Source organism: Typopeltis vanoorti, chromosome 24 (assembly GCF_054136105.1).
Source record: "Typopeltis vanoorti isolate ZY-2024b chromosome 24, IOZ_Tvanoo_1.0, whole genome shotgun sequence".
Taxonomy (NCBI): domain Eukaryota; kingdom Metazoa; phylum Arthropoda; class Arachnida; order Uropygi; family Thelyphonidae; genus Typopeltis; species Typopeltis vanoorti.
Genome location: NC_143572.1, coordinates 82,229,431 through 82,253,600, shown reverse-complemented (window position 1 = coordinate 82,253,600; position 24,170 = coordinate 82,229,431). Strand labels below are relative to the sequence as shown.

The 24,170-nt window shown below is 34.3% G+C and overlaps 1 protein-coding gene across 2 annotated transcripts in view; it reads left to right on the top strand.

The window, feature by feature from the left end:
- LOC150093474 (uncharacterized) overlaps positions 1 to 23,593 on the top strand; it is a 50,612-nt gene extending 27,019 nt beyond the window's left edge. For both annotated transcript variants that reach the window (XM_090413549.1, XM_090413548.1), the window contains exon 3: positions 19,911 to 23,593. In XM_090413549.1, coding sequence (XP_090269675.1) covers positions 21,049 to 21,735 — 687 coding nt within the window. In that variant the 5' untranslated portion in view covers positions 19,911 to 21,048 and the 3' untranslated portion in view covers positions 21,736 to 23,593. The remainder of the gene's footprint in view (positions 1 to 19,910) is intronic.
- The last annotated feature ends 577 nt before the right edge of the window (positions 23,594 to 24,170 follow it).

The window sequence follows — 24,170 nt, the reverse complement described above, 5'->3', positions numbered from 1 at the left end:
TAAAACACTTAGTGATATGATATGACAAAATTAGTACGAAAATTAAACATTGGTTCTTCAATGTAAGGCAATATTTAAGTGAAGAAAGTATGCATCATCATCATCATCAAATTCCTGACATGTATCCTCAAGGGGTGTACAGGATATGATAGTACTACATGAAAAAAATTACATCATTACTAACTTCCTATCTACAATTTTCCTCCAAATCAGTCCGTTACTTGTCAAGACTCCAACATTATCAGATCTTATATTTCTATCGTCTAAAGCACTTTGTACCGTATCAATCCACCTATATCTTGGTCTTCCTCTGGGTCGTTTTCCTGCCAACCTGGCAGTGAACACTTGTTTTGCTAATCTTTCTTTGCCCATTCTGTTTAAGTGACCATACCACCTGAGATTAGCTCTGCTAACGCATTCCTTGATGCTGACAATGTCAAGTTCTTTTCTAACATCATCGTTTTTAATATGATATTGCCATTGATCCCTTCTATTCACGCCTATAATCTTTCTCAGGACTCTCATATCTGCGGTCTCTAGTCTTTGGTCAAGTGTTTTACTTCTGACCCAGCTCTCAGATCCGTAAGTTAAAACTGGTTTGAACACTGCCTTGTATATAACTAATTTAGTGTTCTGACTAATTTGTCTCTTATTCCATATAAATTTATTCAATTGACTTCCTATCATACCAGCTTTGCTGATTCTGTTGTCTATTTTTATATTTAATTTACCATCTTCAGTAAAAATCGTTCCTAAGTAGCTGAAATGTTTCACTTATTCCACATGTTCTCCATTCACAACACAGTTGACATTTTCAACGATTCTGCCTATTTTCATTGTCTTTGTCTTTTTATTACTGACCTTCATACCATATCTATTACAACAACTATTCAATTTAGTTAGAGAATCTTGCAGACTTGTAGCAGATTTATTTACAAGTATAACATCATCTGCATAAAGCAAAAAGCTGACATTAACATCTCCAATTTTGATATCATGTTTAATTGCCACTTTCCTTCATAATGTAATCCATATAAATAATGAATAACAGAGGGGGATAATGTACATCCTTGTCTCACACCAGATTTAACATTAAACCATCTTCCTGTACTTCCTTCAATTCTAACTGCTGACTAACAACTCAAATAAAGACTAAGTGTTGCTTGATATAATGCCCCATTGACACCATATAACTGTAGTGTATTGAATAGCTTCTCTCTTGGCGCCTTGTCATATGCCTTTTCCAAATCGACAAAACTTAAATACAGATCTCTGTTATACTCCCATGCTTTCTCGACTATTTGTCGTAAAGTGAAGATCTGATCCTGACATCCTCTATTTGGCCTGAATCCAGCTTGTTCTTCACGAAGCTTTTCTTCCACAATTCTTCTGAACCGTTTCTCAAGTATACTTGCATAGATCTTGCCAGGAACACTCAGTAGGGAAATACCTCTGTAATTCTCACATTCAGTTTTATCCCTTTTTATATATGGGTACTATGAAAGCTCTACTCCAATCATCGGGAATTCTTCCCTCTGTCCAGGCTTTCTGAACTATGCAGTGCAGCCACTGTAAGACTTTTATACCACCATACTTCAGCATTTCTGGTCGAATATCATCTACTCCTGCTGCCTTTCCACATTTCAAGCCTTTGATGGCTTTTTCTACTTCAAGTATGGATATGTATTCCTGACTGGATGCCTGGCTCAGTGTTTTTTATCACTGTGCTGTCATCACTGCTTGTTTCATTTAGCAGTTTTTCAAAGTAATTACTCCATACTTCAAGGATATTTTTTTCTCCTGTTTTCATGTCACCTTTATCATCTCTAACTCCTTTTACAGCACTCTTTCCTCCATTCCTAAGTTTCTTCAACAACCTCCAGAATATTTTGCCACCTTCTTGATATTTATTTTCTATATTCTTGCCAAAGTCCTCCTATGACTTTTGTTTGTCTCTGTATTCTGTAAGAGTAAAAGCTGACTTATTTGCCAGGAACTTTTGATATGTTTTCTTCTTTTCCTTCACTTCCTCTTTAACTTCTTTAACTTTTGTCCACCAGGGAGTTCTGATTTTTTTTTATCCTTGCAGACAACCTCACCACATGCCTCTCTGGCAGAATCAATCAATGTTTTCTTCAGAGTTTACCACTGAATCTCCAAGGTTTGATTTCAGTTCTCAAACTCTTTCATTTTTTCTTCAATAATCTTTGTGTATTTTAGTCTACAGTTCACCTCTGAGAGCTGCTCAACTTTTATTCACTTTAAAACTTTCTTACATGTTATTCTTTTCAATATGAAATTCAATTTTATCCTGCTCAAGACTAAATAGTGATCGCTTCCAATTTCAGATCCTCTGTACACTCTGGTGTCCTGCACGAGGGAGAAAACATCACTATCAGCAATAACATAGTCAATGAGACTTTCTTATTTCTTGCCTCTTCTCTCCATGTGTATTTGTGCACATTTTTATGTTGGAACATGGTGTTAGTAATAACCAGTCCATGTCCTGAGCAGAAATCCAACAGATATTTGCCATTTTTATTAGCTTTGCTCTTTTCTCCAAATTTTCCCAAAATATTTTTGTATGTCTTGCAATCATTTCCTACTCTGCTATTTAGATCCCCAACAAGGACCAACTTTTCCTTTTTTCATTGTGGCAGTTGCTTTTTCTAAAGCCTCAAAAAATTCCTCCACTTCTACCTTAGTAGAACCTTCTATGGTATCATAGGCTCAAATAAGTTTCATTGTCCAGTTCCCCATTCCCATATTTCTCCACATTACTCTACTTGAGCCTGACTGTCAATCAAGAAGATTAGCCTCATATTTTGTGTTGAATACTATGGCTACTCCTTCTTTTCCTTGATTGTCATTTCCTGAATATAACATTTTGTATTTATTGCTCAGAAAGATCTCGCCAGTTTTGGTCATTTTTGTTTCAGTCACCCCTATTATGTCGATCTGGTACTTATCTAATTCCTCACCTAGCTCCATTTCTTTGCCATTCAGGCTTCTTACATTGATAGTACCGATCTTTAACTCTGGTGATGTTGAGTTGGGATTTGTTTTCAGATTAGTTCCAGTAGCTGACTTTTCGCTGTTCGCCCTGGTTCCCTGGCGAAAACAACGGGGGCCTTGTCTAACCGGCAACGCCCCAGCCGGCATGAAATTTTGTCATGTTGTGCCATCATTTTTTATTTTGGTTTAACCAATAAGAATACAATTTGGTCGGCTAAATTCCAAATTGCCAGCCCATCCTCGTTCGTTCAGTATCCAAGTAGATACCCAACAGGGTGCACCACGAGAAGGTGAGGATTGGGCATTAGGTCAGAAGCCCTGGTCGGTTCTCCGCATTCCTTTAAAGGCTATGTGGAGGTCTCCTCTCAGTTTATATTTTGTCCTCGAATTATAAACTGCACAATAAAAAGAGAAAATAAAAATGATTTATATATTTATAGTCTTTCTAATATAACTAACAGTCACTTATTTAAGTTAAGGGATATTACATCCCATATTGTTTCTTAGCCGAATATAGAAACTATATAAAGTTTGGTGATCCAAGCATAAGCAAATACCTGGATAGTGCAGCACCTGACCCATTAGGTAGTGCAAGCTGAGGCAACTCATAGCAATGGTGGAGCAAGCTCCGATCACTATTCTTGGTATTTATCCATAATGTGAACTTAGCTCCTAATAGCTGTATTACTGTTCTACATTATGAGAGAAGGTCACTACCCAGACCGGTTTTAACCTTATGTATAGGTGAAGCGGGCTCTAAAAATAAGATGATCCCGAAAGATTACCCAACTCAGCATTGCTCCACTCGATGACAGGCTCACCCCATCACCGAGAAGAACCTCTCAGCATTGGCTCTACCCAGTGGCAGGCTAACCCCACCACCAAGCAGAGCCATGTGCTCAGCGGTGGCCCCACTCAGAGATAGGCAAAAACCTACCTCCAAGTGGAGCCTCTCAAAGCCAGATCCTCCCCGCACCGGTTTCCACCCTCATTGGGGTCTGATCAGTGAGTAGGTAGACCTAGTTAATACCAAGTTTGTAGCAAACCGAACTTGCATCCCTTCTATGATAATTGCCAAGTAGGTGTCCTAATAAATTACTAATTATATGAAGAGCCAAAAGGCTTCAATTCGGTGACATGAACTTATTTAAGTTAAGCGATATTACATTCCATGTTGTTTCTTAGCTGAATAAGAAACTCAGAGTTTCATGCCGAATATAGAAACTACATTAAGTTTGGCCATTCTAAGCGTAAGCAAATACCTGGATAGTGCAGCAACTGACCCATTAGGTAGTGCAAGCTGAGGCAACTCATAGCAAGGGTGGAGCAAGCTCTGATCACTGTTCTTGGTATTTACCATAATGTGAACTAAGCTCCTAGGAGTTGTATTACTGTTCTACATTATAAGAGATCACTACCCAGACTGGTTTCAACCTTTATTGAGGTCTCATTAGTGAGTAGGTAGACCTAGTGGGATGTAATATTCCTTAACTTAAATAAGTTCATGTCGCCGAATTGAAGCCTTTTGACTCTTCATATAATTAATAATTTATTAGGACACCTTCTTGGCAATTATCATAGAAGGGATGCAAGTTCTGTTCGCTACAAACTTGGTATTAACTAGGTCTACTTGCTCACTGATGAGACCTCAATAAAGGTTGAAACCAGTCTGGGTAGTGACCTTCTCTCATAATGTAGAACAGTAATACAGCTCCTAGGAGCTAAGTTCACATTATGGGTAAATACCAAGAATAGTGATCGGAGCTTGCTCCACCCTTGCTATGAGTTGCCTCAGCTTGCACTACCTAATGGATCAGTTGCTGCACTATCCAGGTATTTGCTTATGCTTGGAATTGCTGATCTTTATATAGTTTCTATATTTGGCATGAAACTCTTTGAGTTTCTTATTCAGCTAAGAAACAATATGGGATGTAATATCCCTTAACTTATGTAAGTTCATGTCGCCAAATTGAAGCCTTTTGGCTCTTCATATAATTACTAACAGTCACGTTGCCCAGCATAAAACAAGGAACTGCATTTCTTGTTATAGAGAACTGAGACTCAACTTCGCGAGATAATCTGTTTAAGTGTTCTCTACAGTGTAAAGGATTATCTCACCTTCTAAAGGAGAGAACATCCAAATTGCACTTCTTATCCGTTGTTCTTTCAACAGGTGTATTGAATCGTATCCAGATTTAGCTGGACGTGTGTGTATATATATATACACACACACACACACACACACACACACACACACACACACACACACACACACACACACACATCCTGGCCGGTTGGAGGGTTAACAGTGCTACCAGCTTGATGACTGGTGATAATTTCCCATTTTTTCTCTAATTTGCTTTTCTTTGTTTCTTTTGCTGATTTTCTGGTTTTGCACTATTGCTTCTTTTTGACATTGTTGGAAGAGTGAAATTGTTATCGTTAAAAATAGACCAAAATAAAAAATCAGGTGTAATTAAGAAACTACAAATAACATAGGTCGCCAAGGCTAGTGAGTGACATAGGTTCATTCATTTACATTGTTATCTTCTTCACACATTAGGTATTATATCTATTGCAATGAACACTTCCTCTTATGGTATCTTTTTTCTAGGTGTTCCTGTTTTACTTTTATTCTTTGGTTTCCAACTGTAGACTTGCTTTATTATTCTTTCTTCACTTCATCTATCTGCATGTTCAATCCATTTTATTCTTCAGGTTGAAAGCCAATTGTTTATAGCTTGTATTTCACATTGTTTTCTTTTATCTAAATTTTTTATTTTATCTAGTCTAGTTGTGTTTACTATTTTTCTTAATATATTCATTTCACAAGTGTTTAACATTGTCTTGTTTTCATAGTGTCTGGTCTTGTTTCTGCATTATATGTCATAATAGACCTCATTACTGCTTTATACATTCTTTTTCAAACATCCTGATATTCTTGCAACTTTTTCAACTTGTTTTCTCACTTTTAGATGTGGCCATCCTTCCCAGTTTAGTTGTAAACTAAATAGTTTTAATGTGTTATTTGCTCTCTAATAGTACCTTCCAGTTTAATTTACATCTTTCTGGTTCTTGTGATATTGTCATACATTTTGTTTTAGTTTTTGATATCTTCATATTAAATAATTTTGCTGCTTTATTAAATGGAAGTAGTAATATTGTAACTGGATTTTATTTTCTGCAATTAATATTACATTGTTTGCATAACATATAGTTCTTATTATTCTATATTTATTTCCACTCCCATATTTTGTATTTTATTAACATTTTGTATTATTCTATCCATTATTATATTGATATTGTTGGACTTAAGGAGTCTCCTTGTCTAATGCCATTATTAATTTGTATCTCCTTACTTGTTTTTCCTTATGTTTTTATTATACAATTATTGTTATCGTATATTTCTTTAATTATTTGTGTTATGTTTTCTGATACTTTTCTTCTGTGCAGTATTTCTATTACATCTTGAATTAATATTCCGTAAAATGTTTTCATGGTCTATAAAGCAATATAAATAATTTCCTATTATATTCTATTGTTTTCTCCATCAATTGTCTCATTATAAATATTGTATCTGTGCATGATCTATCTTCTCTAAATACTTGTTGTTCATCTAGAAGATTAATTCCCTTTGTTATTTTATTATTTAGAATTCTTGTTAGTACTTTTAACAAAGTATTTAATAAATTTATTCCTCTATAATTTTCTGTTGTCCCTCTATAATTTTCTGCATGCCTGTTGGTCCCACAGACCAACAGATTTGCAGCAGAGGAATGGCAAGACAGCTGTATTAATTGCCTGAAATCTCTAAAGATGAATTGGCCAGCAAATAGAAATAGAAATAATGGTACTCCTTATTAAGAAGAGAGCTATATGGAATTCAAACAGCATATATAATATTTCAACCATCAACATCAGAACATTGTACAAACCTGACAAATTAAAACTGATAGAGAGAGAACTAGAACTGTTCAAATGGGAAATAGTGGGAGTTGCAGAGACCCACTGGACATGCAAGGAAAAATTCAACATAAAAAATGCAAACTTATCTTACTCAGGAAGGAAAGATAACTATCACAATGAAGGTGTAGCATTAATCATTAAAAATGGTTCCTAAACTCAGTGGTTGAGGTAACATCAATTTCCTCTACAATCATTTCTCTAAGATCAAAAGGAAGAGGAATATTCATAAAAATAATAGATGTTTGTGCCCTAGACCAGTGCTTCCCAAACTTCTGGATGTCAGGGTCCCCATTGCAAAAATTAAAATATTTCATGGTCCCCCCTTCGAAAAAAAATCATAATAGAGAGATATGTTATAATATTTATTGTATTTATATTCAATAATATAAATACACAGCGAATATTGCAAAAATCAAATGCATATATTACGTTTTTTGCCTCTTACTGTTTGGTTCTGAAGACGATGCGGGCTGCTCTGGTAAAATATGAAATACTGTCCTTTTTTGAGTCTGTTTCTGCTTCTGATTGTTTGCGGGAATTTTTTTTTTTTTTATCAGTCACTTATCCATCTCGGGGTTAAATTTTTTAACGTAGAATAGATCAAATAATAGCACCATTTACCGATACTGGCACACCACAGACTGATAACATGAAATTAGTGAATATTACCTGAATAAGGGAATCCCAGGACCAGGAACATTTTTCTCTTTTGTGACTTTTCTCCCTTCACGGTAATTAACCCTAAAGCGAAACAGACCGCAAAGGCAGGTTATTAAAACGTGCATATGATTGGTGTGGTATTAACAAAAGATCGTGCAACCGAAAGATAAAAGCATAGCTGACAATTGAGTTGAAATGCTAACTCTCTTAACCGAATTTCATAAGTGAAACTGCCATAACATTCATTATATATTACTTAGTTTTAACACTTTTACGAATTTTAACACATGCGATTGAATTTTATTGCTGCCTTGGGAAATCGAACTCGCACACATCTAATTAATAACAATAGTTTTTAGTTAGATACTGTGTTTACCCATACTGTGTTTGTTTCAGTCTCTACAGCATAGTTTCTGTATGAGGGGACACGTGATTCATTAATTAGTGTTTTTTTAATCCACTTGTCTCTAATTGCACTATTTGTTGAGAAATATATTACACAGACTTCTCATACCTTATTCACTGGCATAATAAAAGTACTTGTTTTTATTGCCTCTGCAGTATAGTGGCTGTTAGGGAGGGCCTGTTATTTACCACTGCAAGCGAGTTACTATCTCCCCACATGAACTTGTTTAAGCTTTTTTTCATGTGTGAAGTATATGCGAAACTTTTATTGGTAACAGTAAACTAGCTCGGATGACGGTGATAATATAAAACGAGTTTTGATATGTCAGCAGTCCCTGATTACGAACGCGTGATGAAAGGGAGAGGAAGATTTGGAGCTTCCTTGGAGAGCATTCGAAGTAAATACAATTAACCACTGCTTTGAAATGAAACATATGAATAAGCAATATTTACTAATATTCATTAAGTGCCAAAATACGCAGAAAGCAAAGTTTGTGAACCAACACCAATGTGTGAATTTTTCCATTAAAATATAAAAAATAACAAAAAAGAAATAATAAATAAAAATTAAATACATTTCTTTTAAAATAAAAAAAAAGTCTTAGTCTTAAAACATTTCACGGCCCCCCCCTCAACAAAACTTACTGTCCCCAAAGGGGCTGGGGCCCACAGTTTGGGAAGTGCTGCCTTAGACCAATCACATGAAGAAGCAGAATATAGTCTATTTCTTGAACAACTGCAAGGTGACATAAGGCAAACAAGTACAAGAGATATCCTGATTATTATGGGAGATTTTAATGCAAAGATTGTTTAGTACTCTGAAGATAAAGTAGAAGTAATGGGAAAATTTGGTCATGGAGAGATGAATGAAAGAGGAGAAGATGTGATTAATTTTTGCAAAATTAACTGTTAATCACAAATACGTTATTCAACCACAGGCCACAACACAAATATACCTGGACATCACCAAACAATAAAATCAGAAACTGTATAGACTATATAATCGTTAATAAGAAATGGAAACATTCCTTCCAAAATGTCAAAACATTAAAAAAAATGACATGGATACAGACCATGAACTTCTATCAGCCAAACTAAAAATCAGTTTCAAAAGAAAGAGAATAAACCATCAAATACAAAAGAAGGTAGATATCTCAAAACTCAATGATTGCTTGACCAGATCTAACTATCAGAAATCACTGAAAAAAAAATGAAATAACCTTGCTTTAGATACAGACCTAAGTTTTGAAAAAAAGTAAAGAAATTATTAAAGAAACAGCAACAAAACACTTAGACTACCAGACAAGACTAAATAATGATTGGCTTACCTGAGATTTTTGACTTATGGGAGAGAAAAAGAAAATTTAAAAGTAATCTCACAATAGAAAAGAAAAAAATAGAATATTATACAAATATTTGACAAAAACTGTGGATTAGCAAAAATCGTCACATATTTAGAGGAAAAAGCAGGAATGTGTGAAACATGACCCAAGACCATTTATGAAATCGTTAGAGATAACCAGAACATACTTACCCAACCCAATTTCAATATTGCAACAAGATGGAACCACAACAAGTAGCAGTGAAACAATAAAAGAAATATTGACTATTCATTTTAAAGAAACATTTGCAGGTGAAGAAAACATAGATGAAGTTGCCTTCAACCCTATAGAAACTTCTGACACAAAAAATATCCTAAATGAAGAAATTCATAGAGCAATAAACTAAATGAAAAACGGTAAGGCACTAGGCATGGGTGATATTCAAAAAGAACGTATAGAAAAAGCAGGAGAAAGCATAATAATTACCTAAGGAAACTGTTCAACAAAATACTAAAGAAAGGAAATTTACCAACAGAATAGAGAACAGGCCAGATCATACCCATCCACAAAAAAGTTGTCAGATCCTGCACTAACAGACTTATCACCTTTTTAAGCCACTGCTATAAAATATTCATCAGGATTCTTCAAAGCAGAGTTAAACATTCCTGTGAAAAACAGATGAAAGTGGAGTAAATGGGAATTAGAAATAGGAGAAGCACAATAGATGCAATTTTTACATTAAACAGATTAGCAGATCATATGAGAGACAAAAATAAAAAAACTCTACTGCTGTTTCATCAACTTTAAATAAGCTTTTGATTTAATAAACAGAAGCAAACTCATTATGCTGATGATATAGTTATCACTACAGACAGCCAAGAAAATTTAGAAAATATCCTGGCCATGCTACATTAAACAAGTAACAATATGATATGAAAATCAATTTTAGTAAAACAGAACTAATGGAAATAAGGAGGAAAAGGAAAGCAATCCAAATGAAAATAGAAAACAATCCTATAGAACAAATAAAGCAGTTCCATTACCTAGGTTGAATGATCACTGAAGATCTAGCCTATTTCTTAACCATGAAACACCGAATCAGTAATGAATGGATAACAATGGGCAGACTGTACAATAAAATGAAAAAATAAAAGATTAAGCAAATTAATCTCAAATTAAAGATATATAATACAATGATAATTCCAAGAGTACTCAATGGCTCAGAATGCTGGATCTTTATAAAAAAATAAATGGATAATCTCAATGCTTTTGAAATGAAATTCCTAAGAAAAATCAATAGAACAAACTGCACAGAAAGACAAACAAATGAAAAATTAGAGACTAACTTTAAATAAACAATAATTAGTGTACTAAATAGACCAATTAAGATAGTTTGGACATATTTCAAGAATGAACCCAGAAAGACTACCAAACATATTATTAAATGGTAGAAGGAAGTCCAGCAGAGGAAGACCAAGAACAAAATGGATTGACAACATTAAAGAAAGCACCCACTTCAATTCCATAATAGAACTTAATAAAAAGACAGCAGACAGATAAAATTGGCAAAGATTTATCTCTGGGGAACTCATCACACCAGGAGCAGAAGAAAAGAAGATAATTTTTTTTTTTTTTTTTTTTTTTCATTCTACAGGAATCTTTTGTTTTTATTTGATTGTTTATTTAAACTCTGAGTTACAATTTCTTTACCATTTTTAATAATTCATTATTGATATTATCCACACACCTAGTGATTTCATACTTTTCAGTTTTTTAATTGCATTTTCAATTTGATCTGTTTTCATTATTAAAAAAGATTAAACTAAATTTATTATAATGTTTTTTCAATTTTTATCTCTGTTGTATTTATTTCTTCTTGGTTAGTTTGTTTATCTAGTTCTAATTTTATTTTAACTTTTTATTTATAAAGGTTTTTAAAATAATTTCCATCATCAAATTCCTGTCGTGTTCTCTCAAGGGGTGTACTGCATGAAAAATTTACGTCATTACTAACTTCCTATCTACAATTTTCCTCCAAATCAGTCTGTTGCATTATCAGATCTTATATTTCTAAGGCACTTTGTACCTTATCAATCCACCTATATCTTGGTCTTCCCCTGGGTTTTCCTGCTAACCTGGAAGAGAATACTTGTTTTGCTAATCTTTCTTCGCCCATTCTGTTTAAGTGATCATACCACCTGAGATTAGGTTCTGCTAGCGTATTCCTGCATGCTGACAATGTCAAGTTCTTTCCTAATACCCTCGTTTTTAATATGATATTGCCATTTGTTAATGCCTCTAATCTTTCTCAAGACTCGGATGTCTGCAGTCTCTAGTCTTTGATCAAGTGTTTTACTTCTGACCCAGCCCTCAGATCCATAAGTTAAAACTGGGTTGAACACTGTCTTGTATACAGCTAATTTAGTGTTCTGCCTAATTTGTCTCTTATTCCATATGAATTTATTCAATTGACTTCCTACCATACCAGCTTTGTTGATTCTGTTGTCTATCTCCATATTTAATTTACAATCTTCAGTAAAACTCGCGCCTAATTAGCTGGAATGTTTTACTTGGTCGATAGGTTTTCCATTCAAAATGCAGTTGATATTTTCATTGCCTTTGTCTTTTTAATGCTGACCCTCATATCATATCTATTACAACAGTTATTCAATTTAGACAGAGAATCTTGTAGATTTGTAGCGGATTTATTTAGAAGTATAACATCATCCGCATAAAGCAGAGAGCTGACATTAACATTTCCAATTTTGATATTATGTTTAACACCATTTTCGTTCATAATGTGATCCATATAGATAATGAATAACAGAGAGGATAATGTACATCCTCGTCTCACATCAGATTTAACATGAAACCACCATCTTCCTGTATTTCAATTCTACTTGCTGACTTACAACTCAAATAAAGACTAAGTATTGCTTGATATAATGTCCCATTGACATCATATAACTGTAGCATATTGAATAGCTTCTCTCTTGGCACCTTGTCATATGCCTTTTCCAGATCGACAAAACTTAAATACAGATCTTTATTATTATTATTTGACACCTCCAGGGAGTCCAAAGATTCATCGCACAATTGTTCCCCTTCCAACTACTAACCACACTCAAACTTACTTAACTGAGCCATTAGTAGCAGAGATTCTACCAATCAACCAACCTTTGCCGGCATTCTGATATTCTGATGATTTCTCAACTATTTGTCGTAAAGTGAAGATCTGATCCTGACAGCCTCTATTTGGCCTGAATCCAGCTTGTTCTTCACCAAGTTTTTCTTCACAATTCTTCTCAACTGTTTCTCAAGTATACCTGCATAAATCTTACCTGGAACACTCAGTAGGGAAAATACCTCTGTAATGCTCACGTATATTTCCCTTTCTTTATAAGGGTACTATGAGAGCTCTACTCCAATCATCGGTAACATGTTCTCTGTGCAAGCCTTCTGAATTATTGAGTGCAGCTGCTGTAAGACTTTTATGCCACCATACTTTAGCATTTCTGGTCAAATATCATCTACTCCTTCATATTTATGAATTTAGGCACACAAAACACGTGTTGAAAAGATTATATTTTACTGATTAATAATAGAATAAAAACTTGATGTTTCGACCCCTCTATTGAGATCATCATCAGAAGGATACATGTCTATAAGAACCAAGCCACATGCTGTTGCACTTTATACGGGTAAATTACATCTACGTTGTTGACTAATCTTTTATTTTAGCCTGCCCTCTAGTGATTTAAAAAAAAACCATTAAAAGTTCCAATGAACTCTGCTAAAGTCCTCATATACTAGGATTCTTCTGGAATTATACAGTTATATTAAGATTATCTTCTGGAGTTGTACAGTACAGGTTGCTATTAAATGTTCAGGAAAAAAAAAAAAACCCTTCACCAAGTCTTCTTGTATTGAGAATTTTCATCGTGGTTGCTATGCAGGTTGCAAGATGGGTCCTCCACATTCTTGGAATGGTTAGACCATTTTTATTCAGATTCGGATCATGTTTGAGTATTTCACATGCTTCCTTGAATTTCTGCTTGAACCAGGTTTTGGTGCGGTGTAGGGACTTGGTACCTTTCCAATCAATTCTGTGGTATGTTTGGAGTGCGTGGTCAGAAAGGCTGGTTTTTCCATAATGGAGGTATTTTTTGTGTCGTTTGTGTTCATCCTTTCTGATTGGGATGGTTCGCCCTGTTTCCCCTATGTATGGTATGTTACATGTGGAATCTATTTTGTAAACCCCTGGGTGGGCTAGGTGTGGCAGTGGATCCTTGGAAGAACTGAGTAGGTGTCTTAATTTTGTCTGGGGTTTAAAGGTTGTTTTGATGTTGTGTTTGTATAGTGTTCTGTCTATTTTTTTCTAAAATGCCTCTACCATATGGTATAGCAATAGCATTCTTGAAATCTTTTTGTGGTGTGGTAGTCCTGCAGGAGGATTTGAATAAGCTAGACAGATGGGCAAATGAATGGGGGAGGTTGGTTTAATATAGCAAAATGTAAGGTCTTGAGTTTTGGGACATATCGATGTGAAGCTGCATACTCTATTAGAGGAGCTATACTGGAGAAAGTAGGGGAGACAGGAGATTTGGGGTTGATGATTGATAGAAACCTGAAATTTGGGGGACATATTGCAAAGGTGGTGAAGGTAACACAGAGGATTGCTGCAGTAATGAGAAGGACACTGACTTGAAGAGATAAGTTATCATTCCGTTGTATAAGACTGGTCAGACCACACTTAGACTATTGTTCTCAGATTTGGTCCCCAGGATTTGAAGGGGATAAATTAACTGTGGAAAGGGTACAAAGGCAGATAACAAAGATGGTTTCAAGATTGTACAATGTCAGTTGTGAGGATTGGCTGAGGGAATGTTGACTACAGAGTTTGGTGGATAGAAGAAGGAGAGGTGATGTGATTGAGACTTAAATTGAGAGGAGGTTATTAGGTTAACACTGGGGAGGTCTTTCGTTTGGTTGAACAGCATGATAAGTGGCTATCCCTGGAAGTTATGAAAGGAAACCGTGAGCAAGAGGGTGAAGAGTGGTTTCTTTGCATGGAAGGTGGTTGAACCATGGAATGCATTGCCTGATAGAGTGGTGAGAGCGAGAATGGTCAATGAGTTTAAGGAGTGGTATGATAGACTTTGTTTCCTAGGAGGGACCTCCCATGATGAGTCTTTTGACTCCATGGAGGCCTGAATAATAATAATAATAATTTCAGCTGAGTTTGTTTTAAAAATCTTTCGATTATCTTCTACATGTTGTTCACTGCTTAGTGAGTTACCTTCAAATTTTTGTTTTAATCTATTGTAGTATAATGTTTTTATGCTTTCTTTTAATAATTCCACTTTAAATTTTATTTTGCCATTGTGCTAATTTTCTTTAAATTTTATTTTCACCTATTTCTTGTAAAGTCTTAATTTACATATTAACAGGTTATGGTCATTTCAATTTCTGCTGATGTTAACACTAACGGCTTCTATTTCTGATGGGTGTATTACTTTATTGCATATAATATAATCTATTATTGATTCCTGTCCTCTCGTGTTTCCAAATGTTATTTTATGCTGGTTTTTTTTTTGCTGATAAAATGTATTCTTTATTATTAACTTTTATTTGCACAGAATTGTATCAGTGTACCTGGATTATTGTTTCTTCATTAAATCTTTGCATAATTCCATTTATTGGTATATATTTCCTATTCTTGCATTTGTCACCCATTATAATTAATTTTTCATTTGGTTTTATTTCTTGTACTATTTGTTGTAGATCCTCATAAAAGGCTCCTGTTTTTTTTCTTTTCTTCCTTCTTCTGGAGCATATACCGTAATTATATTCATTTTACCTCTATCTGTTCTGACTATTAATATTACCTCTTTATGTATTGCTATTTCTACTCCAGCTCTATTTTGTATTTTTTTTACCCTGTTGTATATGCCTTGTATGTTCATTATTAGATTTCCTTTTTTTTTTTTTTTTTTTTGTTTCTGTTATGCTGCATATTTTCATGTTTCTTTTGGTTATTTCTTGAATAAGTTCTTCCTCTTTTCCATTAATTGCCCTTGCATTCCATTTTGCTAGTTTTATAACTGCGTATTGTATTTTTTTCCTTTTCTGTTTCCGATCGATATTCAATTTTTCCCATCCAATTAATATTTCTCGTGGTTTCTTGAACAATATTGTTTTACATCCAATGATGGTTTGCCACTCCAATCACCAGTTCATCACATGTTCACCTCTTTGCCATGATGAAGTCTGGGTGGGATTGAGAGAGGAACTTCATTATATAATGCATATTTCACCATACATACTCCTTTCCTCAACCTCACAAAATTTAAAATAAATTCCAATCCAAAAAATGCGTAAAGATAAAAATTTGTTAAGCAGGAATTCGTAAAGTGAGAACTACTTGTATTTTATTATTATTATTTTTTTTTTAAGAAAAAGTGTGTACTTGGAAAAATATATATGTTAACCTCCCAACAGGTCAGAACATCTATATGGATACGATGCCTGCTCTGTTGAAAGAACAGGGATAAGAAATGCAGTGTGAACATCATGTTCATTTGAACTTGCGATAAACCTTCATGCTGAAGAGAATTTCAATTATTGCTGCGTCTCATTTGCCAATAACAAGCAATGCAATTCCTTGGTCCATGCCGTTAACTGGTCTTTTACTTATATGGGATAGACAAAAAAAAATAATATTTTTTTTCCCTTTTATTGCACAAGTTTTAATGCTAGGATAAAATAAGACATCCTTGCATAATTTATTCCCTTGAATATTGCATTACCTTGGAAAAACGAATGTCATTTTTAATTTTATATGCTAATTTTGTATAGTCAACTATACATTTTATTTGTTCTTGAAGAACGTAATTCATGATAATTGTTTAAAGTATTGTATTTTTCGGGGGAAAAAATGGGCTGTCGAATTTCCAGATTATGTTATTTTCATTTTTATTAAAAATCAAATTTAGTGGATTGCCTGAAGGATGCACTTTGACGACTTCGCTTTATAGATAATAATACGAAAATCATCAGTCATATCAAATGTGAAGTGAACATACTGTTAAAAGTATATAATGTGAAATCGAAGGAATGTAGATATTTACAATACATTTATAATGAGCGGTCATGGCAGCTCAATAAAATGGGGCAGGAGGGGAGGGGGAGAATTCTTCAAAACAAACAAAATTTTAATAAATTGCATATAGGATGCATATGTCTCAGATAATTTCATCATATACATATTTATGTTGCTTTCACTCACAAAGGGTTATTTTACAATGGTAAAGAAACAGTTATTGAAATGAGCACTCTAGAAATAACATTAATAACAATTTGTTTTGTTTTACAACTAGAAGTTCATCTGAAATACTACTGAATACAGTTTTGTGATATTTTAAAATTAACTTTGAAATAAGAATGTAATGCATTTTAATGTCTTGTTCTTAAAAGCAGAAAGAGTTGTTTTCGAACAGCCACAGTAGATCTCAATATGTAAGCATAAGAACGTGACATGCATATTTTCATACATCATAGTAGAGCAAGATTAAAATAAATAGTAATTATTATTTTTATGGCTATTTTAGCCTGCTCTTGTTTAGGAGTGTGTTATTTTGAGAACATTTTCTTCACTCAAGAATCCTGAGGGTATTATAAGTGTATTTTAAAGATATATGCAGACTAATAGAGGAAGGAATTTTGCACATACTTTGTTTGGATGTTAGGATGTTTTCATTCTCCTTACTTCTGCTGTTAGGCTGTTAAAAAGGGGGTGTTAGGAAGGGGGGGGGGATTGAGACATGGTGGGAAAATTAATTAGAAAAGGTATTTTTATTAAAAAAATACACACACACACACACACACACACACACACACACACACACACACACACACACATATACAGGGTGTCCCAAAATTCACGCAAGAAGTAATTTTGATAGAAAACACAGGTTTTTAATTAAAAATTGTAATTTCTTATTGATTCATAAAGTATACAGTATAGGATTATGCATGGAATAGCATATCGGGTAAATGCCCTCCACGCTTTGCTGGCACATACGCACTCTTTTGTCGAAATTTTCCATGACCGATTTGCATAAATGTGGCTGAATTTCATTGATACAGCGCTCAATTTCCTCCTTCAAGGCATGGGTGGTCGTAGGCTTGTTGGCATAAACCTTAGACTTCAAAAAAACCCAAAGAAAAAAGTCCAACGACGATAAGTCACATGATCTGAGTGGCCAATTCTGATCACCGTTTTGGGAAATTACACGATCAGGAAATGACTCATGCAGTAATTGAATTGTTTCTCGGGCTGTATGGCATGTGGCACTGTCTTGTTGAAACCACATGTCGTCCACATCCATACCTTGAAATTTAGGCACAAAAAACTGGATTATCAAAACTGGATCGTGATAGCGAGCACCATTAACTGTTATTGCCTTACCAGCCGCATTTTCGAAGAAGAATGGACCGATGATGCCTCCAGCCCAAAATCCACACCAAACAGTGACACGTTGTGGATGCATTTGTTTCTCAACAATCACTCATGGATTTTCTGAACCTCAAATGTGACAATTTTGTCGATTAACGAAGCCATCAAGATGAAAACGAGCCTCATCGCTGAAGATGATTTTGTTCGAAAAATAAGCATCCACTTGCTGTTGTTCCATAATCCATTCAACGAACTCTCTTCACTGTGTGTGGTCAGTAGGCTTCAGTGCTTGAGTCAATTGAACTTTGTAAGCATAAAGATGCAAATCTTTCATGAGAATACGCTGTAGAGAGCTTCTCGAAATGCCCAATTCAAGACTATGTTCCTGTACTCTCAGCATCACTCTCACAAACTGCTTCGATGTTTTCTGTTGAATGACTTGTTGAAGGACGGCCAGAGTGTATAAGATCACTAATTGATCCAGTTTCCTTGAATTTTTTAATTAAACTTTTCACAGTTGATGAAGTTAAATCACTATTCCGACCATATTTTGTACGAAAATTGCAAACTGTAGCTGCCAAACCTTCAATATTTTTAAAATATTGCTCAACAATGAAAATGTGTTGTTCTTTTGTGTAGCGCTCCATTTTTAATAACCCTGAACTGTCACGCTGGCTTTTTTTTCTCGTTGGCAACACTATCGCACAAATGGCGCTAAATTTAAATCTTGTGTGAATTTTGGGACACTCTGTGTGTATGTATGTGTGTGTACACACACACACACACACACACACACACACACACACGTTATTATATTTAAGGGCGCTTTTCTTGGGGAAGGGTTTTATGGGAAAACAGGAGAGGGGAGTGCGTTGACCATGTGCGAGCTGTTTTGATCATGTTATCGTCATCGGAACATTTTGGGATAAGTGCTGGGCTATGTCATATCGGCTTGGATTATCAGCCTTTGAGGCCCTTGTGTTATCGCTTATTATTTGGAGTTGTGACCTAATTTTTATGTTGTGGATCTCCAACACTCAAAATTTGGTAAGGACAGTGGATTTTGATTGATCAACGTCCACTGCCAATTAACTCAATAAAGTAATGGTTAGGGTGTCAATAAATAAAAAATAAAAAGGAATATAAAATAACTGTCATTACAGGTATAAATAATGACCAAATAAAATCACTCATATCTTCGAGGAATTATCCAAGATGATGGAAGATGCATGCTGAAAATATGAAGAAGAGGAATTAGTATGGCAAAATAAGTATTAAAGAAAAAATTCATTTAATACAAGTAAAATTAGTGAAGATATGGAGGAAAAAACTAACAAATAAATTTTGCAAGAAATAAGAGTAGAGTATTGAAGACAATCAACTTCTGGCCACATGAGGAGACAATGAATGGATTATAGACGGGATGGATGGAGAAAATCCTGAGAAATGAAGAGGACAGCTGAAATGCAGATTCTTAGAGGAAGTATTAACGTTATTCGGAAGAGGAAAGCCAGAAATAATGTGATCTGGAGGAATCTGCATTTCCACAGGGATTTTCCCGTAGAATGATGTAGAGACGGAAATCCAAAGAAATGAGAACAGAGAAAAATATCAACAGAAGAATGAATGTTCATGCTATCTACAACTGTAAATCACAATTGCTCATCTAGTAATAACTGATACACAAAAACAACTGAATAAAGTGGCAATTTTGAAGAAATTCACCCCCAGATTGAAAAGCGATTTTTAAACTTTGACTGTTATTTTACAGTGTCCATATTGTGCAAGGAATATGTTCATATCTAAATTCATCCTCAGAGTTATTCCTGAGGACATGTTCAACTTCAGAATATAATATGGCCACATTATTTTGTCGTAATGCATTTGGCAAACAAAATCAGGTTTGTTAAAATAATCATCATTTTAAGTGATACTGTTATTTTTCAATGAAAGTTTTACCGTTATTATTAAATTTCTAGATGAAAACTCATATTTCAATTGCGATTAAATATTAGATTATATTTTGAGAATATTTTATTTACTAAATGGAGTTTTAGCATAAATTACATCATTTTTCTTTACAGATTGTGAATACTGTTACTGCCATGAGACATTTTGCCTACTAATCCATTCAAACCAAGTTGATAAACGGCAATGTATGAAGACTATTAAGTTGATGGAAACGTTTCATGCTGGACTTCTGAAATAAAATTCAAATAATTCTGTGTATGTTGCACTTCAAGGGGCATAATGGAAATCCATCAAAATGAGAATGGAATTGAAACACAAATTCAAAAAACAATGGGTAATATTCCTGTGGTGGTGAAGATGGCTCAAGTCAATTTCCTATTGAAATATCTTAACTGAGATAAAAATCGGGAAAAGTATTTCATTTGTACGTCATCCAAGGTGCAGTTTTTATATCAGAATAATCTAAACCGACATGAGAACATGCACAATCAATCAGATAAAAAAAAATCTATGTGCAAAGTAAGCCACAAAACCTTTAAACAATCAGATCAACTTAAAACACATGAACCATAACAGATTGCAGAGATAAAAAGTCAAGCTAAAAATGTTGGAAACACTTTCATCATTGTGACAACCTAAAAAGACACCAAACAATGAACATGGAAAAAGGAAAAACATTCCTTCTGTATGACAAGTCAGAAGAATTTCTTTGATTCAGCAAATCTTCGAGAGCATCTGAAACTGCCCTCAGTCAAGAAGCTATTTTCTTGTGAAAATTACAGCAAGACCTTTTACTTGTTTACACACGTGAAGAGGCACAAGCCTACAGTGAACTGTAGCCTTAAAATCTGTTGACATGTGAAATATGCAACAGGCGGTTTTCGAGTTTATATTATTAGAATATACACAAATTTGTATGAAGTCATTGCTATAGGCAAAACCTTAAAACGGATCTCAGATTTCACACTGAAGAAATAAACTTTTATCATGTGTAGCTCTACGTTTTCAACTCTACAGTCCCTTAAAAGACATGATCTTCTTGCATTGACTGCAGAAAAGTTTAGTTTTTTTTTTTATTTAAATAAGTGGCAAACAATATTCTCAATCATAAAAACCCACATCAAGAGGCACACTAAAGATGCTTACATCTGATATCTGTTACAAGAAATTCTTCACATCAGAGAGAAACCATTTCCATGTGAAATTTGCAACATAAGGTTTTCATACAGTTCGAGTCTGAAAACAATAAGAATGCATACTGGTGAGAAACCATTTCTGTGTGAAATTTGCAACACGAAATTTTCACACAGTTCAAGACTGAAAACACATCTATTAGTGCATACTGGTGAGAAACCTTTTCTATGCGAAATTTGCAGCAGGACGTTTTCAGTCAGTTCGAGTCTGAAAAGACATCTAAGAGTTCACACTGGTGAGAAACCTTTTCTGTGTGAAATTTGCAACAGGAAATTTTCACAGAGTTCAAGCCTGAAAACACATCTAATGGAGCATACCGGTAAGAAACCTTTTCTATGCGAAATTTGCAACAAGAAATTTTCACGTGATTCAAGGCTGAAAAATCATCTAAGAGTACATACTGGTGAGAAATCTTTTCTATGCAAAATTTGCAACAAGAAGTTTTCTGACAGTTATTATCTGAAAACACATTTAAGAGTGCATACTGGTGAGAAACCTTTTCAATGCGAAATTTGCAACAAGAGGTTTTCACGCAATTCGATTCTGAAAACTCATCTAAGAGTGCATACTGGTGAGAAACCTCTTCTATGCGAAATTTGCAACAGGAAGTTTTCAGACAGTTCGACTCTGACAAGACATCTAAGAATTCATACAGGCGAGAAACCTTTTCAATGCGAAATTTGCAAGAAGAGGTTTTCAAGCAGTTCGAATCTCAAAAGTCATCTTAGAGTTCATTCTGGTTAGTCCTTTTCTATGTGAAATTTGCAACAAGAAGTTTTCAGTCATTTCGACACTAATAAGTACGAGTGCTGTGGTGAAAATCCTTTCAATTGTCCTGTGAGTAGCTCTAGGTTTTCGGCTACAGAATTCCTAAAAGCACTAAAAATGCTACCATCAGATTAATAAAAAGCTTTTTACATGTAAAATATGTGGCAAACAATTTTCTGAATTAGGCTATCTTAAAGGCACACTAGAGATTGCTCCTTTGCATGTGAAGTCTGTCACGAGAAATTCCTCGACTTGTTTAACCTGAATAGACACAAAAGAGATCATACCAGAGAGAAACATTTTCCATTCAAAATTTGCAACAAGAGGGTTTCACAGTTCGAATCTGGACAGACAACTAATACTGATGGGAAACCTTTTCTATGTGAAATTTGCAGCAAGAAGTTTTCGGACAGTTCGAGTCTGAAAAGACATCTAAGATTGCATACTGATGGAAACCGTTTCACTTATCCAAATCTAAAGTGCCCTTTTAAGCTCAAATTAGAGTATTCCTTGTGAATAGGTTTATTATTTTTTTTTTCGAAAATAACTAATACCTTAGTGAGTAGCACTCCTTTTCCTAGTGACACATGAGTTTTAAAATTATCATACTTACGTTGATTGAAGGAAAATTCATCGTAAATTTATGAAAACAGTTTGAATTGAATGGATTTTAATATCACACAAAAATCGAACTCTTGTAGACATTGTTGACTGCTATGCTTTGAATAAAGTGTGGTATCGGAAACCAACTGGCAACTAGCAGGGATTTTCTGAAGTCAATTCAAGGGTTCACTATTTTTTCTCAATCTTTCTTCTAATTTCTAAGTAAAATTCTCTTGAAGAAATGGATTTTTAAGTATTCGATCTGTTCCTCACATGTTTAATTAAATTGATGGCTTCGCACTTCACAATGAAAAGAGAACAAAAAGCTGTTTCAAAGAAGTGTTTGAAGAGTTTGGTTTTTCTTGTACGAGGCACTAGGAAGATGAAAAATATTTCAGATCCCTCTGATTATTTTTTTCTGTGAGAATTCTTGGGTGAATTTTCTACATGCTAACGTTTTTTTAGTATTCGGTCGGTTTCTTGCATGTTGTTTAAATTAAATCGATGGTTTTGCACTTGATGAAAAGAGAACAAAAAGCTGTTTTTCAAAGTGTTTGAAGAGCTTCGTTTTCTTGTATTAGGCACAAGGAAGATGATAAATCTTTTAGGTCACTAATTATTTTTTCTGTTTTTCTCTGAGAACTCTCAGGTAAATTTTATACATGCTAATATCTAGTAACCATGACAAGTTTCGCCAAACATTGTTAATGTGTAGCCACACCACCTCTCAACCTTTGAAGTTCACGTTTAAAGACTGAGACTACTTAAGAAACGAAAGTAATGAAGTCGGGAAACAGCAGACGCTAGTATACGGCAATACGCAACTTCAATGCGCGTGATTTAGATTTTTTCATCGTAAATATCAGAGGACTTTTTCAGTGACTTTCTGAATGAATAAAATTTTAGTTAATTAGTTTTGTTATTTTCATAATTTTTTTTTTTATTTTCAATACCATTTGATATGTTCCACGATTTTTTTTTTTTAATTTAGTGTAAAATGAGAATTGTATTCACCTGGTTTGCAGAAAATTTATTATGCATATAATGTGAATTACAAATTGTATTTGCTAAGCAATTTCTACTGATGTGGTTCACTTTCTGAAATTTAATAAAATGCAGTTATTTTTGTAAAGTTGTGAGAATATTTTAATAACATAATTGCTTCTAACAAATAAGCATTTTAATGTATAAGCTTTTAAAAAATTATAATAAAAGGTTTCGGATATGACAATGTGTCTCTGGGGATATAACTGAAATTCCATTTAAAAAAAAGTAAATCAGCTCAGGTAATCATGCACACTGTTGATTCTCTACTTCCAAATAAGACCTGTCCTTCCTCAATTTTTTTCATCGAAATTTAACTGACAACTTTGTTGGAAAACTTCACTTAAATGAACTGATCAGAGTGTTCTGAACAGTTATGACAAAACTACTTACGACACTACCCAGACCTGTAGTGTCATAAGTAGTTTTTTGCTGATGATGCAAAGTTGGGTAGCACAATATTTAAGGAGAAAGAACTTACTGAGTGTGATTTAATCAAGGCAATATGGGGAAAAGACAATGGATCTCAGTTCGATGTAGAAAAGTTGAAACACATTTCTGGATTAAAAGATTAGAATTTGTGAACCACAATGATGTAACAGTAATCCAAGCGATTGATGAAGCATAGGACTCTGGGTGTTGGATAGAGAGTTGAATTTCGTCTAATGTTAATATACAGGATAGAGAGGCCTCTCTTTTAAACTGGGTTGTTTCCAAGCATCGAGGTATTCAAATATACAATTACTGATATATTCTGGTTTATC